The sequence below is a fragment of the Sinohyriopsis cumingii genome, chromosome 1, assembly GCF_028554795.1.
Source record: "Sinohyriopsis cumingii isolate HCF-2022 chromosome 1, ASM2855479v2, whole genome shotgun sequence".
Taxonomy (NCBI): domain Eukaryota; kingdom Metazoa; phylum Mollusca; class Bivalvia; order Unionida; family Unionidae; genus Sinohyriopsis; species Sinohyriopsis cumingii.
The window spans coordinates 58,563,872-58,582,018 of record NC_142961.1 but is presented as its reverse complement, the minus strand read 5'-3'; the positions used below and the strand labels follow the sequence as shown (position 1 = coordinate 58,582,018).

Below are 18,147 nucleotides of genomic sequence, written 5' to 3'. Positions count from 1 at the left end.
CAACATCATCCAGCAACGATCTCACATGTGTTAAGATCAACAGTGATAAGGACTTCCACCAACATCATCCAGTAATGATCTCATATGTGTTTAATCAAGTGATGAGGTCTGCCACAACATCATCCAGCAATGATCTCACATATGTTAAGATCAACAGTGATGAGGACTGCCACCAACATCATCCAGTAATGATCTCATATGTATTTAATCAACTGATGAGGACTGCCACAACATCATCCAGCAACGATCTCACATGTGTTAAGATCAACAGTGATGAGGACTTCCACCAACATCATCCAGTAATGATCTCATATGTGTTTGATCAAGTGATGAGGACTGCCACAACATCATCCAGCAATCATTTCACATGTGTTAAGATCAACAGTGATGAGGACTACCACCAACATCATCCAGCAAAAATCTCAAATGTGTTTAAATCAAGTGAAAAGGACTGCCACCATCAACATCAAGCAATGATCTTACAAGTGTTGAAAACAAGTAATGAGGACTGTCACCAACATCATCCAGTAATGATCTCATATGTGTTTAATCAAGTGATGAGGACTGCCACAACATCATCCAGCAATAATCTCACATGTGTTAAGATTAACAGTGACGAGGACTACCACCAACATCATCCAGCAATAATCTCAAATGTGTTTAAATCAAGTGAAAAGGACTGCCACCATCAACATCAAGCAATGATCTTACAAGTGTTGAAAACAAGTAATGAGGACTGTCACCAACATCATCCAGCAATGATCTCCAAAGAAATGCTAAATATGTTGGTACATCCATGGAGAATATGAAAAGCAACATGTTATTGTGAAAGGACCGATCTGATGAGAAGATGTGAATATTTTACTATTAAACAGATTTAAATTTGTTCAGTGGTTCTATACTTTGTCCATTTGCATGGTACAAATCAGTTTGATGAAAATCCTCCCTTTAGGTCAAAACTCCTTACCAAATTTTGAAAATATCCTGATCTGTGTTTTCTGACACATGTATAATTTGCCTCTGTGAAAAGGATCAGGCAGTAAGCTTAAAGTTATATGGTTACTGACCTCCAAGGAGACATGACCATAGGTAGTTATGTATGTGGATTCAAACTGTATTGAATGCATGACAGTGAGAATGAGAGAGAAAGAGACTGCACAGTATTGACATTATTACATACAAATATACAAGGCACAACTTACATTTAGTATGATCAATACTGTTAAATGTAAGCATTATCTTTTACTCTAAATTATCAACAAGCCACACTATGTATAGCACTTCAGAGATGCTGCCAGGGTTTTATTGGAAGGAGAGAGAGCTTCACCTCGTCACCAAATTAAGGGAAACAGTTGGAAAAAAAAAGATAGGGGGGTGGGAACAATTATAGTTCAATAATTACCATATACTTCATACCATCTCTCTTTCTTGCTGTTCCAGTCTTTTAGAATTCTACTGAAATTGAACTCCTTAAACCATGATGCCTCTATAAGCATTAATCTGTTGTTTCTGAGTTCCTTATATTGAATATTGTTCTGTGCTGTAAACCCCTTTTCAAAGTCTGCTGTCTGAAGGGGCATATGCATAGCTAGCTTAACAAGATGGGAAACTTTCTTGTAGTTAATATGTACAATTCTAGGTTTTGTCTCTTGGATATCTCTGCTCAAAATAAGATTTTTCACAAAAATAAGGTCTGCCAAAATTTCACCATCTTGATCTGTTCTTTGCTGGCAACTTTGCCAGATTTCTTATCTGTCCCTTAATACCGTACTAGGATTCTAAGTCCAACAATGCCATAACCTGCTTCTTCAAACAGAGGTATTTTGATTAAACAAATATTGCTTCTTTTTAACCTTTATAGATTGTTATTTGTTCAATTTATTATAACCCATAATGGACTGTATAATTTGTAGCAAAAGATCCCTCAGGGATAAATTATTTGAGAAATTAAACGAAAATTGCACTCTACTTTTAAAATCACCTGTATTTTAAATATACAAAACATTCTGCATGTCCTGCCAGCATATCTGAAGCAGCATGATGCTAAATAAAATTTCATTACAGTGTGGACTATATCAATGCTGGCCTTTTAGTCTTATTTGATATTAGGACAGTAAAAAAAATAACTGAAATGAAATAAAATTTAAGCTGGAGAATCATATGCTTAAAATAAGCAACTGTTTGAATTGCATACTATAATAATCAATTCCTGATGGTCTTGCATCTCCATATAAGTAAATTTTCTTTGCTTTAATTAAATCCTTTATGAAGCAATTTCATAAAATACCCCCAGTCCTCTACCATATTGAAGAGGAAAAAAGTTAGAGGGTAGAGATTACAAAATTTAGAAGAGAATGGGTGAAACATGCACTTACATTAAATGCCTTCAATCTTTCTGGGTCATAGTGGTGACCAGGCGGTATCTTTTCCTCATCATCATTGTCATCCTCATCATCTTCATCTTTTAAACCTGACAAATCATCATTTGTTCCAGTTTCACTTGATCTTGTTGTCTCCTATGACAAGAATTAAAAGCAAAATCAATTGTAATGATGAAAAAAGTCATTCTTTTTGTTAGAGGTTTAGTTTAAAAATTGATTACAAAAATTAGGGTAGTCTTTGATTATGCTGTAGCCAGCCTATGGCTGTAGAGTAGGTCCAATACACTCAACTGCATGTCATAAGAGGTTGAGCTTTGAGCAAAGGTAACTGGTCTTAATCATACCTCTGAAATTGTCTGGGTCAGCAACTAAGGCAGAGGTGGGCAAACTATGGCCCACCAAGGGCTTTCATGCGGCCCACCAAGGGCTTTCATGCAGCCAAGGAACAAGTCATCATTCGCACTGTCTCTGTTTATGTTACTCTGTTTATCAAATAAATGTGCTTATTTTGAAGTTTAAGTTTAAGTTTTCAAATATTAACAACATATTACCAACTGAAAATTAATTAGATGTTATTTAGAAAAACCTTTTGTTTTTGCTATTTCAAATATTAATTATTTTATTTAATGAACTATGCGGCCCGTGACAAGGTGTAAATTTGTGAATGCGGCACTTGCATTGGAAAGTTTGCCCACCTCTGTACTAAGGTGTAACAATGGTGTAACTTTGAGCAAATAATTTTACTCCAATTGCCTTGGCACTAAATTACCTTCCTATGTTACTGTGCAATTAGACACAAAACATCACCACCACCTTTATTATACTGTAAATCAAAACATATCCAAAAACTGAGAAACTGTACACCCTTTAGGACTAGAGGCATTTAACTAAATAACTGATGACAGTAACTAGGATTTCTCATGCATCACACCTTAAGTATTAAAAAGCAGATGTTACTTTTAGAGATATATCTTTAAACAGATTCAGGGTAAAATTCTATAATTAAAATAAGAACTGAAGTTAGCAGAGCTAACCCCACTCTCTACAGCTTGCTTGCCAACCAAAAGAACTTTTGTCAGAAAACCAAAGTCTGGAGAAGATGGACATTATGGGCAATAACTCTTTCAGTAGATGACACAGAATGATAAGTCTGCCTCATTCAAGGTTTTTACAATATCACTTGCATGGTAACTTTGGAAGAAATGCCTCTTTAAAATTATGCAACAGAAAGCAAAGTTAGGTTGATGGGAAATCGAAGGCTATAATTTTTTAAACCAAAGTCATTGAAAGCCCTATCAAAATAAAGCTGATTGCCAAGCCTGGTTGAATGTTTGATAAATTGTGATTTTGAAACCAAATAAGGAAGATCAAGGGTAGTAACTCCTGTCGATGATACTGTGGAATGCTGGAATCTATAAACTTACTAGAAGTTTCATTAATCTGAAGGCACATGTCAACATTGGGTCTAAATCCAGCAATTTAGTAAAGTTATCTTGCAGAAGCTAAAGTCAATAGGACAAGAAATCACAGTAAATAGCTCTCAGAAACAAGACTAACCTCATTAAAGGTACATTTAAGCTTACACATTAATATTTTGGGTCCTGGATGACTGTGAGGTCAAGTGCTACAGTAGACATCAAATATTGATCAAAAACAAAGACAATAACACCATCAAAAATATTTGATATGAAAGATTTAGCCTTCAAAAGACACATTTACATGTAATATGCAATCCACTTAACAAATAATATCTCTAATGGTTGCAGGGGTTTCAAGCAGCCTCTCTTGTGAGGATATTTGATTGACTGTTAACAGACCGAGCTATTCAAAATGAAGTTGATCAGGCAAAACACATAAGAGCACAATTAGGAATATGAGAAAAGGTTTACATCCGGCCAAACACATAAGGCCACAATTAGGAATATGACAAAAGGTTTACATCAGGCAAAACACATAAGGGCACAGTTTGAAATATGATAGGTTTACATCAGGCAAGATACATAGAGCACACAATTAAGAATATTAAAAAAGGTTTACATCAGGCAAGACACATAAAGGCACAATTAGGAATATGAGAAAAGGTTTACATCAGGCAAGACACATAGAGCACACAATTAAGAATATTAAAAAAGGTTTACATCAGGCAAGACACATAAAGGCACAATTAGGAATATGAGAAAAGGTTTACATCAGGCAAGACACATAGAGCACACAATTAAGAATATTAAAAAAGGTTTACATCAGACAAGACACATAAAGGTACAATTAGGGATATGAGAAAAGGTTTACATCAGGCAAGACACATAAAGGGCACAATTAGGGATATGAGAAAGGTTTACATCAGGCAAGACACATAAAGGCACAATTAGGGATATCAGAAAAGATTTACATCAGGCAAAACACATAAGGACACAATTAGGAATATGAGAAAAGGTTTACATCAGGCAAGACACATAAAGGCACAATTAGGGATATGAGAAATCAGGCAAGACATATAAAGGCACAATTAGGAATATGAGAAAAGGTTTACGTCAGGCAAGACACATAAAGGCACAATTAGGAATATGAGGAAAGGTTTACATCAGGCAAGACACATAAAGGCACAATTAGGGATATGACAAAAGGTTTACATCAGGCAAGACACATAAAAGGCACAATTAGGGATATGAGAAAGGTTTACATCAGGCAAGACACATAAAGGTACAATTAGGGATATGAGAAAAGGTTTACATTAGGCAAAACACATAAGGGCACAATTAGGAATATGAGAAAAGGTTTACATCAGGCAAGACACATAAAGGCACAATTAGGGATATGACAAAAGGTTTACATCAGGCAAGACACATAAAGGGCACAATTAGGGATATGAGAAAGGTTTACATCAGGCAAGACACATAAAGGCACAATTATGGATATGAGAAAAGGTTTACATCAGGCAAAACACATAAGGACACAATTAGGAATATGAGAAAAGGTTTACATCAGGCAAGACACATAAAGGCACAATTAGGGATATGAGAAAAGGTTTACATCAGGCAAGACACATAAAGGCACAATTAGGGATATGAGAAAAGGTTTACATCAGGCAAGACACATAAAGGCACAATTAGGAATATGAGAAAAGGTTTACATCAGGCAAGACACATAAAGGCACAATTAAGGATATGAGAAAAGGTTTACATCAGGCAAGACACATAAAGAACACAGTTAGAAATATGAGAAAAAGGCTATCATCAGGCAATTCACATGAAAGCACAATTAGGAATATCTTTCGAAATGTTTACGTTGAGGTGAATGAGGGTCTAAATGAAAATTCAGCGTATTGTGCAATGTTTTTTGCATATTTGCTTGCTTTTGACATTGTGCTAACTACTTTTGATGATTGTAAAAACAAAGAAACACAGAAAAGTAGCAGTAGTAGCACTATTATCATTTATTCTTCCAAAATCTACTACTACTACTAATACTACTAATGATAACAATAATAATAAGAAGAAGAAGAAGAAGAAGAAGAAGAATATTAATAAATAACATTTTGAAATCTGTTTATCTCTTGGAAAATCAATTTGTTCTCCATTCATAAAAATAATAAAGAGGAGAACAAAGTATTGATCTATTTACCTCCATGCTGTCTTCACTAGCTCGCCTTTTTCTTTCTGGGTGTCCACTGTCTGTAGAAGGTGAGGCTGATTTACTGTTCGATGCATTCACAGGCGTCAATTCCTCCACTTTTATGTCTGCAGGCGACGTTTTGGCCAGATTCACTGGTGTTGCTCTTCCAATGCCCCCATTGACATGAGTTGAACTACTTTCTGAAAAAGAACAAAACCTTTGAAAAGTCAACAAGCATGGCAAATGCTCAGCACAAACATTTTACAGACAGTTAAAAATAACATATTAGTACAAAATAAAGATTTTGAAGGTGAAGAATTTCATAATAAATAATGAAGACGACATACTGATTTTATAAGAGAGACCAAAGTAAGCATTTATATTTTTATACTTCTTTGTTTGCTTGTTGTTGTTTTGTTTTTGTTGTTTGCTTTTTTTGTTTGTTTGTTTGTTTGTTTTTTAGGGGGGGCTGGTTTTGTTTTTTATACTTCTTTTTTTCTCAGGGTGAAGGATAACCATTGTCTTGCTCTGATTGAATAACCCCTGATTATTACTTATCTACCTATGTACTATTTGCTATCAGTCAATCGTGGTTTATTCCCAGTTCTATGAGACACAACAATCCTAGGTCAGATTAGGTGTCAAATATTAAGGAAACACACCCGTGTTGCGACCGCCCAGCTATGCAACAGTGTAGTTCCTTAACTGTCTGACACCTAAATAGTTTTCACTATAAACTATGTAAAATTCAAAATGTTATACCTATACCATATTTCATGTGGATTATGCGAACATATTAACCATAAACAGTAAAGGGCTGTTTGATAAAGTCGTATAATTTTCAAAATTAAATATTTTTCAGAATATGTTGTGTTAATAATGAAACCTGGTTACCTCGGCTGGGGCAATTCGTCAATCAAACGGACAGTTATGTTCTGTATGTGGCACACAGTTGCATCCAAGTACATTCGATGATGATTCTGGATGCAAATGCAACAGCTAGTTTGCAGTATGACAAAATGATGATTGAGATGTATTACAATTTTTATTTTAATTCCTACAGTTGTTACACGCGATGATAATTTCAAATAGAACGTTAATTTAAATGTGAAAAAGCGCAAACCGTAAATTATTCTCTTGTTATCGTTATCAGGTTAATCAAAATGAAACAGGGCTTATATGGAAATGTCTTTTTCAAAATAAATATAATAGAATATTAAGCATACAAGCTACATAATTTAACAACAAAAAAAAGATAATTAAATGCAAAAATTTGCGTCATGTGGTCTAAAGCCAGAGTTTAGTTTTATTTTGAAATATACATTCGCAACTCCGCAATCTTATTTTTGCAATCAGATTTTAACTTCACCTTAAAATTACTTCGGCCTCACCCCCCTCAAGACTTCAACCTAACCTACACGCTCCAAAACAATACGCTTGTACGTCATGGATTATTTCGAGGCAATCGCACCAAATGGTGCATCGCCGGAATGCAGCGGTAAATAAATACTCAAGGAAAATCTTATGTATAACCCGTATATATTCAGACATCTACCAAAAGCGATTAGACAGAATAAAAAGAAGTCACGAAATGACTGAAACGTAATACGTCATAATTGTACAACTGTCTTGATATGGCAACATTTTGCTAATAAACATATCTATCAATGTATGTATCTAATTTTACTGAAAATAGGCTGATGGGCGGAAAAAGAGCCGGAAGATCAAACAGTGATTAGATGACTCACAGATCATAAACAGTGAAATTATTAATCGAAATGTGCGCTATTATTTGAGACTGAAATGCGTTTTAAAATGTTTATTGCTTAACAGTTACAAGCGGAGAATCCAAGACATCATCCCACGAGTACTTGTGTTGATTGTAACATATTTAACATATACCAGGTCAAGAAATAGAAGCAAAGTCAAGTAGCTTTCCCAAGGACACGCCGAGGCAGCCATCTCTGGACTGGCCTAGGTGGGTATACTAATAATAATAATAATAAGAAGAAGAAGAAGAAGAAGAAGAAGAAACTTTCTTTAACGAGGATAACACATTTGGTCATGACTGACGCATCTGCCATGTGGTCCTCCGTTTTTGTAAATGGTTGTTAATTAAAAAAATAAAAAATAAATAAAAATACAACACCATGCACATAATCTGGTATCGTCGCACACTCATTCATGCATATTTAACATGAATGACTATGTGTGACTTTACTGGGAAACATACACATATCGAACCCGGGACCCTTTGAATATGACACTCTATCAATTAAACTACAGAGATTAAGATACGTAATAAATGAAAATGTACATGATTTAGCTGTAAACGCAGCACGCCCTATTCTTTATTCTTATTTTCATATATTTAGGGCTCAACTAGTCAAAGTATAACAGAACAGAGTACCAGGTTTATCCAGGGTCTTGCAAAACTGGCGTTGAATTGTACAGAACCGTCTGCTACGTTAGATGTTGTTTCTAAAAATTATCCTTCTATCAAAATTCAGAGTCCATTTTCCTTCCCCAAATAACTAGGCATTCTTGTTGTTATATTGGAAGTTTTTATTTTCAGTTTGAATAAATATTTATTGATGAAAACGTAAAAAAAATGTACTTAACTGGCTCGCTTGAACTGTACTTAAGATGATGCACTACCCTTTAATGCAGGCTATGAAAATTACACACAAATTAAACTTGAACAAGAGCACCTTAACAAATAAAATATATAATATCTGTGACGTACTAAAGGCAAATCGTATGACAGAATGCGACATTTCTCTATCATAAACTTTGATTATATCCTGTTTTCATGCATATGGGAAAAGAAAATGAAGACTTAACAATAATATATGTAATCCAAACTGATGCTAGACTATACGACTCAGTTGTTGAACAAACGGACAGGAAATTGATCTGATTGGAAAGAATGCGAGCGGTGAATGTCTTGAAGTAGACTCATCTGCTAAATATTAAAGTCAGTTAATGGAGAAATAACCATAATGTATTTATCTAAACACATGCGAACCACGCACATTAGAAGCACGCCTATGCTTTCTAATTAGAATGTGGGTTTTTGAGTCAATATATAATGACTGTCCGACTGCCAACTTTGCCATGGGTGTGCTTTTCAAAACACTGTACTGACTGGTTTGTCAACTGTATAGTGAGGGTGTGCTTTTCAAAACACCGTACCGACTGGTTTGTCAACTGTACAGTGGGGGGGGGGGGCTTTTCAAAACACCGTACTGATTGGTTTGTCAACTTTACAGTGGGTGGGTGCTTATCAAAACACTGTACTGAATGGTTTGTCAACTTTACAGTGGGTGGGTGCTTTTCAAAACACCGTACTGATTAGTTTGTCAAATTTACAGTGGGCGTGTGCTTTTCAAAATACCGCACTGATTAGTTTACTAACTTTACAATGAGTATGTGCTTTTCAAGATACCATACTGTTTTGAGAAACAGCTTCCTAATCATCTTAACACATTATTATGATTAGTATGATTACCTCTTGAAATAAACCTACATTCCACCCCTAGTCTAGCTGAAAAAAGATAGAGAGCTTTGACGCTTTATAATGGTGCTTGTTGCAAACATTCAATATTTGAGAAATTACGTTTACTATAATCATTTATTCGGTAAACATTAACTCATTCGGCCCCAATCCCGCCTGAAGGCGTGATGAGGCTGTTCCCTATTTCCGAGCTCTGCAGCATCAAGGTCATTTGAGATACACCAAATTGGGTGGTATTACAAAAAAGCAGACAGATATAGCTCTACAATGATACCAAATAATATGTAAGTTCTAGGTGCACTACAAAATACAGAGGGAAAAACCTAATTTTTGGACCTTTTTTTTTCCACCCAAACTTCGCTCGTGGTCGGAATGCGATTTTGTGTCTGAAATTTTAGACCGGTCTGAACTGCACTCAGACAAGTGATCCTTTGCAAAAACTAGGATAAGGTGGGCATTTGGAATAAAGAGTGGTCTCCATACGAAAATGATGGGTCCATTAAGCAGCAACAAAAAAAAAACTCAAAATTTTATCTTTCTGCTCATGCGCAAGCAAATTAACCAGTGGAAAACGATGTTTCTAATACAACTAGACATTATTCTAATGGAAAATCTGTTGAAAGCCGACGTATTACGATGTATTCAGAAATAGCCCCCCAAATGTATTTCCTACTCGCATTTCAGGCGAAAACGACAAAAATCTCCAGGGCCGAATGAACTAAGGAAGTTTCCTCTGTTTAAAGTGAGAAGCATTGTCTTAATCAATAGTTACAGCTTTACTTTTTGCTACAGAATGCAAATATTAAAACAGGATGGAAAAAAGTGTGATGTAACTGTAAACCAAAGTCTATCTTGTCGTAGTTTCAAATGTTCTTGCACCCCTCACACTCTTTGACTATCGTCTAGCGCAATCTAATATTTCCTTATGTGCATATACTATTTTGTTAGCAGCATTAAAAAAGAAGAAACACTAGAGGCGAGCACAACTTCTGTCATGCGTGTCATTTACCATCTGTACAATTCTTCTCACAGAGGTGGAATTGCACGGTGATAAGAGCTATATTTTGTGACGTTAATAGCAATGGATAGTACAGGGACGTGTACATTGTCCCTGACAAAATCAGGGACGCTGAAGTCGAGCCAGATGACCAAAGCCCCGTAAGTTTGCAAATGAGCCGAAGCAGCATCGGGATGGCTGATACATCTGATGGAAAAGCAGTATGTAGCCGTGAACTTAGAAATGGCTACAGGAGGTAGGATTGTGTTATTTCACATGAATTTAGAAGTTGTGAAACATAGGATTTCATCCGGAAATAATCTGTACATATCACTCAAAGAGCCCTTTAACCGACAGCAGCTCATGAGGCGCGATAAATACAGTGTCTTAAATGTACACAGACGTGTTGCGGACACACTTGTCTGCCTAAATTGAGGGATTTAATGAATATGTGATGTCATGCCCAGACACCGTCCAATAATATCAACAGTGGTGGTTGTGGCTAATTTATTGGACAAAGGTGTTTTCATTTCCCCCACACTTCTATAGCTTTAATAAATTACACTGAACTTTCTTTAAAACTTTTTGTATGCCATATGACGCATCTTCTATTGACACAACTGAGATTTGCGTCACATTTTAAAGTTTGACTGATTTCTTTGTATGTGTAACATAGTTGTCAGACATGTGGGAAAAATCTATTCAGCATCAGAGCACTGACGTTTGCAAAACTTTTAACATCGAGAATGATTTTGCTGCAATATTAGCAACAAATTGTTGTTTACAACAACGTACTTCTTGTAAACCAAACTGTATTCTCTGCCAGTGTTCCATCTTGTTTATAACTATTGGTTCTATTTATTAATAAGATCAAAATAATTAATCATTTGAACTGGTATGGGAAATCCCACCCACCCTTTCCACACCGATGTATATGATACATTCTGCTAGCCTTTTGACCCGTGTTTAATGTCATAAACTATCAATCTCTACCTTTGAATGTTACCAGATTTCTGATTGATTTAGTGACAAAATACAATTTCTGTCTTTAAGAAGCGGTTGCTTAAGTTATTAATAATTGACGAGAGGTAAAATTAAAGCGAGAGAAACGAGTGATAAGTTTAAGACAGATTTACCTACAAAGTGTCTTTCATAGAAACGAGTGATAACTTTAAGACAGATTTATCTACAAAGTATCTTTCATAGAAACGAGTGAAAACTTTAAGACAGATTTATCTACAAAGTATCTTTCATAGAAACGAGTGATAACTTTAAGACAGATTTATCTACAAAGTATCTTTCATAGAAACGAGTGATAACTTAAACACAGTTTTATCTACAAAGTATCTTTCATAGAAACGAGTGATAAGTTAAGACAGATTTATCTACAAAGTAAGGGGCCCCGAGTGGCCGAGTGGTCTAAACGCTCACCGTTACGGATCACTGCCATCTCACCTCTGCCTGCGTCGGTTCGATCTCGGATTCGGCTAATGTGGTTATGTGAGAAAGCTTGCCAGTAGCTTCTCGTGGGTCGGTGGTTCTTTCCGGGGGTTTTCCGGGTTCTTCCTCCACCATTAATAGTGGCCGCCATGTATAGCCTATCTTGTGCTGAAAAGTGGCGTTAAACCCCACAACAACTACAACAATCCACAAAGTATCTTTCATAGAAACGAGTGTTAACTTTAAGACAGATTTATCTACAAAGTATCTTTCATAGAAACGAGTGATAACTTTATGACAGATTTATCTACAAAGTATCTTTCATAGAAACGAGTGATAACTTTCAGACAGATTTATCTTCAAAGTATCTTTCATGAGTACGTTTAAAAGAAACTGACAATTTTAATTGCCTAATGTCTTCATGACCTTGTACTCCTATATTAACCGGCAAAAGATTTGACGATTTAACGCTTTCCAAAGCTGACTGTTTAGAACGGATTTGACGGCATCACAGTTTGCATAATAGCGTACATTTGTGATCAAATTTTATTGAAAGGTGTGAAGAAATGATCAAACCTACTTCCCAAAACGCTAATGTTTATCTTTATAAAGTGTGAAAGCAATGCATGATAAAAAACAGAAACTATGCTGGCTTAAAGATAAAGGCTATTTACCATCCTAGTTTATATACCCAATTACCAGCATAGCAGCAATTTAACTGTCAGGTAAATTTTCTGTGTCATGTGTATAATTACTTTTACAAGCGTTAAGAAATTGTAGTCTATACAATTTCAGATTTTAACCAAGTGCTTAAATGCATTCGTGTGTGTGTGTGTGTGTGTGTGTGATACACATGGGACACAAGTGAAGTGATGATGTTATGAATGATATCTCGGCTTAACTAGGTTCAAAACTGCTTCTAAAGTAAATTGATAAAGAAGACAATTTCGCTGTTAGCCGGCATCAATTGGAAAGCTAATATAAAAGAGTTTTTCTTATTTTAAAAAAAAACAATATTTAAAACACCCACATTGTACGGGCAACTGGAATTTGCGTTGAACTCAAATATAGTCCCTAAACAAACCAATCTATGGGCATTATGTTAGCAAATAAAATATTTACCGCATTCAACGTGGTATAGCATATAGTTTACATGCACTGAATCATATGATTTTTAAAAAAATATAATTTCTACAAGATTTGCAGCGTGATATGATTGATGTTCGTGCAAATATGCCATTTCAAACAGGAATGGATTAAATCATGCCAGTTGAGTCTGTTTCTTAATCCAGAAAGTCTTTGTTGTAAAACGTTATGCAAACACTTGCATCAAACAAATTCTGTATTAGCTAAATACGATATAAAATTGGCCTTAAAGACGGTCTATCGTTATAATGTCATGTTTTTCTGACATAAATTATTTATGCAAAGAAAACTATCTTGAGACGACCAACTGTTGTACTTATTACAATGACTATTTTATTTTACGTCCACTCATATCATAACGCGCGGTTCAAAGGTAAATTGTGGGCTCTAGAAACTGTGTTATATTCAATAATTTTGTAAGCATAAAAATGGAATATATATATCAAACAAACTGATATATCCCTTGTAAAAAAGCACGGCATTCCTTTCTTTAAATCAAGAATTTAAAATAGTTCTATGTAAAACTGCTATAATTATAAATTATAGAAGAAAGTACCACTTTTGTTTCAACCTTTCAAGTGACTTTGGAGAAAACAAACCTATCTTGAAAAGCTTAAATATTCCAACGTTTTTCATTAGCATCATTGTGAACTCGTCTTTCATGAGTTCCTCTAAAATATTTTTTATCAATTTTACATTTTTATAAGTTTCTTACCAACACTAACTTTTTTATCAATTTTACATTTTTATAAGTTTCTTACCAACACTAACTTCCTTTTAGTAAGAAATGAGAAATGAGATATATTTCGAAAACACATGGCTTCCTCCTAATGCAGTATCCATTTCAAAGTACTTTTTACCCCTCCACCTTGTTCTTTCTTTTTCAAAGCAAACTTTCATTAGTATGTATTGATTGTACATCAGGTTTAATATGGAACTGTTCGTAATTACCAGGAATCCAGCTTCGACGTTTGCTAAAGGCACGCGAGTAGAACTCAGATTATCGCGGATACTAACATGTCAGTGGACGGACGGAGGGAAATAGCCTCAAAATCTGGTACACTATGCATAAGAGCTGGCGTATAAAAATAAATTACTTGATGTGTACATGAATACTGACATGTTGTGCGTGACAGCCTCAAGCAAATGAAAAAAGTATTAACTTTTCTGACGTCACCGCACGTTTATCAGGTGTTGTAAACCATTTGTTTTCCTTTAAATCGGATCTTCGCAAGGTATCTTCGAGTTTGTACTTTCTCGTGAATCTTTTAAATCTTGTTAGCTTATATATAACCTCAGTATATACGAAGTCATATTAATTTGTGATTGGTCAATCAAATTCGACAGATCCTATCCTGCAGTGTGACAATGCATCCTGCGCGCTAACTCGATACGCAATCATGTATTTTCAAAATGCTGTTGTTCACACTACATTTATCTGAAAGTGGTTGAGATTTGTTATTATAAAGTGTGAAAATCCCACATAATAAGAAGTAATATATTTCTCAAACACTAGGCTCTTTGGTATGGCTTAATTGAAAGGTGTTCCGTGCAACGTAGTTGTAATAATTGCGAGACCATCGCCTGTCTTCCAGGAATAAAAGAGTTATTTACAATGTCAAGTAGTTACACTGGGCTATTTGTTTCTAAATGTTTAAGACATTTTTTAAACTATAAAACCGAAGTAAATAAAAATTTCAATATATATGTCAGTGACCACAATGCCAAATCAAGACACTTCACCATGATAATATCGAATCAATTGGACAAGGTTGTGCAGAATAACAAAGAATATGATAACGGAAATTGTGACTGATATACTGTATTTTGAAACGTTTTCCACTGGTCAAAAGCCTGCATGCTAACAGACACAGTGCACTTTTAACTCATGTGCTATAGACGATATATATATATCGTTTCCGCAGACTGAACAAGACTATTTACAGCCCGTCAGCCATATTCATGTAAAAATATTAAAAAATTAACTCTTGCAAGATTTACTCCCCTTGAGTATTCTTTTACACGAGGAATAATTTTCTCATTTAAAAAAGATTGTTATGACAATATTTTTTCTTCTTCTCATTTTATTGAAATTGGAATACAGTAAATGCATTTCTTTCCTGTGAATGTAGACCAGTGTTGAAATGTTTTTGCCTTTTGCTAGGTCGTTCCTTAACTATTTAGAGCTCGATACATATGACGTATGCGTGAACATTGTGACGTCACAAATTATAACTTATTTGCATCTATCCAATCAGAGCAACGGTCACATATGTATACATAAGGAACTAGCTGAGTTCGCCCATTCGTCCGGGTGTATTACAGACTACAGGTGTTGTCACTGTCGCTACAAGACATGACATAGCAATACTTAATGAAACAATTTATTTCAATGGTCAAGTCGGGAAAAATGTAAAGCAAGGACCTCAACGTCAGAGCAATGCGTCATGGTAATGCTATTACACCATTCTCTTTTCTGTTCTGGCATTAACTAATAATTTATTTTTCACTATTTTACACGAACGAAGATCATCGTGCTCACAGGGGCTCGTTACAAAGAAAATCAAGGGATGGGGGTTCTAACCTGTAATAATTACAGATTAGACCCCCCCCCCCCCATCCCTTCATTTTCTTTGTAACGAGCCCCTGTGATCGTGCTAGTCTGTATCCGATAAACTCGACAGAGACAGTAAGTCCATTATGTACCTATGTTAATTATATAGTCATTTTCTTTCTCCTTTAACTTCACGTTGTGACAACCGTGCAGTATTTTCTATACTAAAGGCTTCATACTGAAGTATACGTGTGTCTAAAAATAGTATAGTGTATTATTATATGCTCATTTTTTTTCCCGTTAACTTTACATTAACAGAATCGTTCAATATTCCCCGATACTGAACGCGCGCGACAATACACATATAGCATTCACGTGAATAAAGGAACTACTTTGTTTTGTAAATAAACAATGGACTCAGACGCCAGCACTTTTGATTTGTAAACAAATCATGTACACTCGCGTAAGAGGCTCTTTACGTTGTGGTTGTTTATTTGTTTCTGAATGAACTAAAACATGTTTCGTGGTCTGCAAAAAACCCCAGCTGTCTTGACATTTTGCGTTGATACAATGTTACGGATTTAGGCTAGCTACCTTGTATAAATGACGGATTAGGTCCTTACAAATAACAAGGCATATACTGTTTTCTTTAGCTGGTGATAAGAATGGCAAAATAAAATATACTTACAGTTTTACATCCTGAATTTCCTCAAAATGTTTTTTCTTAATTCTGCAAATCGGAATTACATGAGTCATGTCATAGGTTTTCAATCTGGATTACACATTTCGAAAGTGTGCTGTAATTTCGATGATAAGTGCAATTGTATCCTCCTTACTGCACTCAAAATGAAATACACATTAAATTCCATAGCGTCTTTTTGAAAATTGCAATTGAAAGACTTCATATTTTCCCCACGTTATGATTTCAAACATTCAGTGACAGAAACAAAAACACATTTGCAGACGTAAACACGCTTCTCCCGCGCCACTTCAATCCGATGTATTTCATGTATAATTTGCACAGATGAATCCAGTCGAAAATCACAAACTTTCGTCGAATCGAAACAAAACACCAAAATATATTCACTCCAGATCAAATGGAAAAGTCGTTGCAATGCCCAGTCATTCACAATATGACTGCAAATTTCAATTTTAACTAGACACGCAATTTTCTTTCGAAAGTTATGTCGACCGCGCGACTAAGTTCAAATTTATCTGGGCGGAGTTATGTGCGCATTAATAATGACGTCATTTTGTAATGTCAAATCTGCGCTTGTGTATTTAGTTTGGAATACGGCATTCATTCATTTACGTTGTTTCTTGTAGTGTATTTTGTTTACATAATTAAATCTTAGGTTGAATAAAAAAATGAGCATATAATAAAAAGGTTACTGCATTTGTATGGGAAAATACGACCTCGTTTTGTCGGAAGGATATATTGCACTCACAAGTTCGTGCAGTATTCATTCCGAAAAACTCGTTCCTATTTTCCCATACAAATGCAGTAACCTATAATTATGAACTACTTTGTAAACAAACAATGTACGTTCATGTTTGTCTGTGGATGAGTTTAACAAGCTGTTTCGTCCATTTAAAAGTAGAGATAATAAAGTTTTCATTGGTCAAAGTCGCATACCGCATACATTAAAAATAATATGGCTTTATAATGTTGGTATAAAACAATTTGATACACCAATCCCGTTGGTATATCAAATTGGTATCCGCCAAAGGCGCAAGAATACACAAATATAAACATGGTTTCAACAGTAGGCTATTACTTCTATACTCTTGAGGTCAAAGAGGAATTTCCAATTAATCGTTATTGAGAAAAGAAAATAACCTGAAAAATATATTAATAAATCTCGTATTCTACATGAATTAAACATGGTATAGTTATCTCTCTCTCTCTCTCTCTCTCTCTCTCTCTCTCTCTCTCTCTCTCTCTGGATCATAGTCGTAATAAACTAGCGTAGCGGATTTTCACCTGCGCCATTCGACGGTATCTCTGGACCAATATAAAATGGCAAAATGTACGGACATACCGACCAACAGAAAGGCGAAAGAGAGAGATGGAGTATGCAAACAATAGCATGGACGGTAGCAATGTTAATTACAGCATAATAATGACATATCAAATGTAAGTAAATTTCAATGTTTGAATTACCTCTTGTTGGTTCGTCATCTCACTTAGTCCATATGCCCCACTTGTTTCAATATACTCGCCAATGATTGAATGGCTGCACGGTCGGTGTTCAAGAAGCTAACCATGCCGCGTTTATAATGCTCTAATCACTTCATTTGAATAATCTTTCATGTTTAAAGCATAAGTGTCTCTTATTTATTTAATCCAAAAAAAAAAATGAAAACAGAACCTCAAAAAAGAACAAAGCACCTTATAAATGTGCCAAGATGCTTGTAAATAGCTGCAATAGATAAAGAACTATATTTTGTAGTGGACACCCTGCGCAAGAATGAAAAGAATTCGCTCAATGTCATATAG

General features: G+C 35.2%; 1 protein-coding gene across 1 annotated transcript in view; it reads right to left on the bottom strand.

Annotated features, from left to right (window-relative positions):
* The window catches only part of LOC149806933 (nucleolar protein 4-like), a 231,661-nt gene that overhangs the window by 18,420 nt on the left and 195,094 nt on the right, over positions 1 to 18,147 (bottom strand). Inside the window, exons 5-6 of the mRNA XM_089959904.1 lie at positions 6,003 to 6,193; positions 2,376 to 2,516 (exon numbers count right to left, since the gene is read on the bottom strand). Of these exons, the coding sequence (XP_089816030.1) occupies positions 2,376 to 2,516; positions 6,003 to 6,193 (332 nt within the window). The remainder of the gene's footprint in view (positions 1 to 2,375; positions 2,517 to 6,002; positions 6,194 to 18,147) is intronic.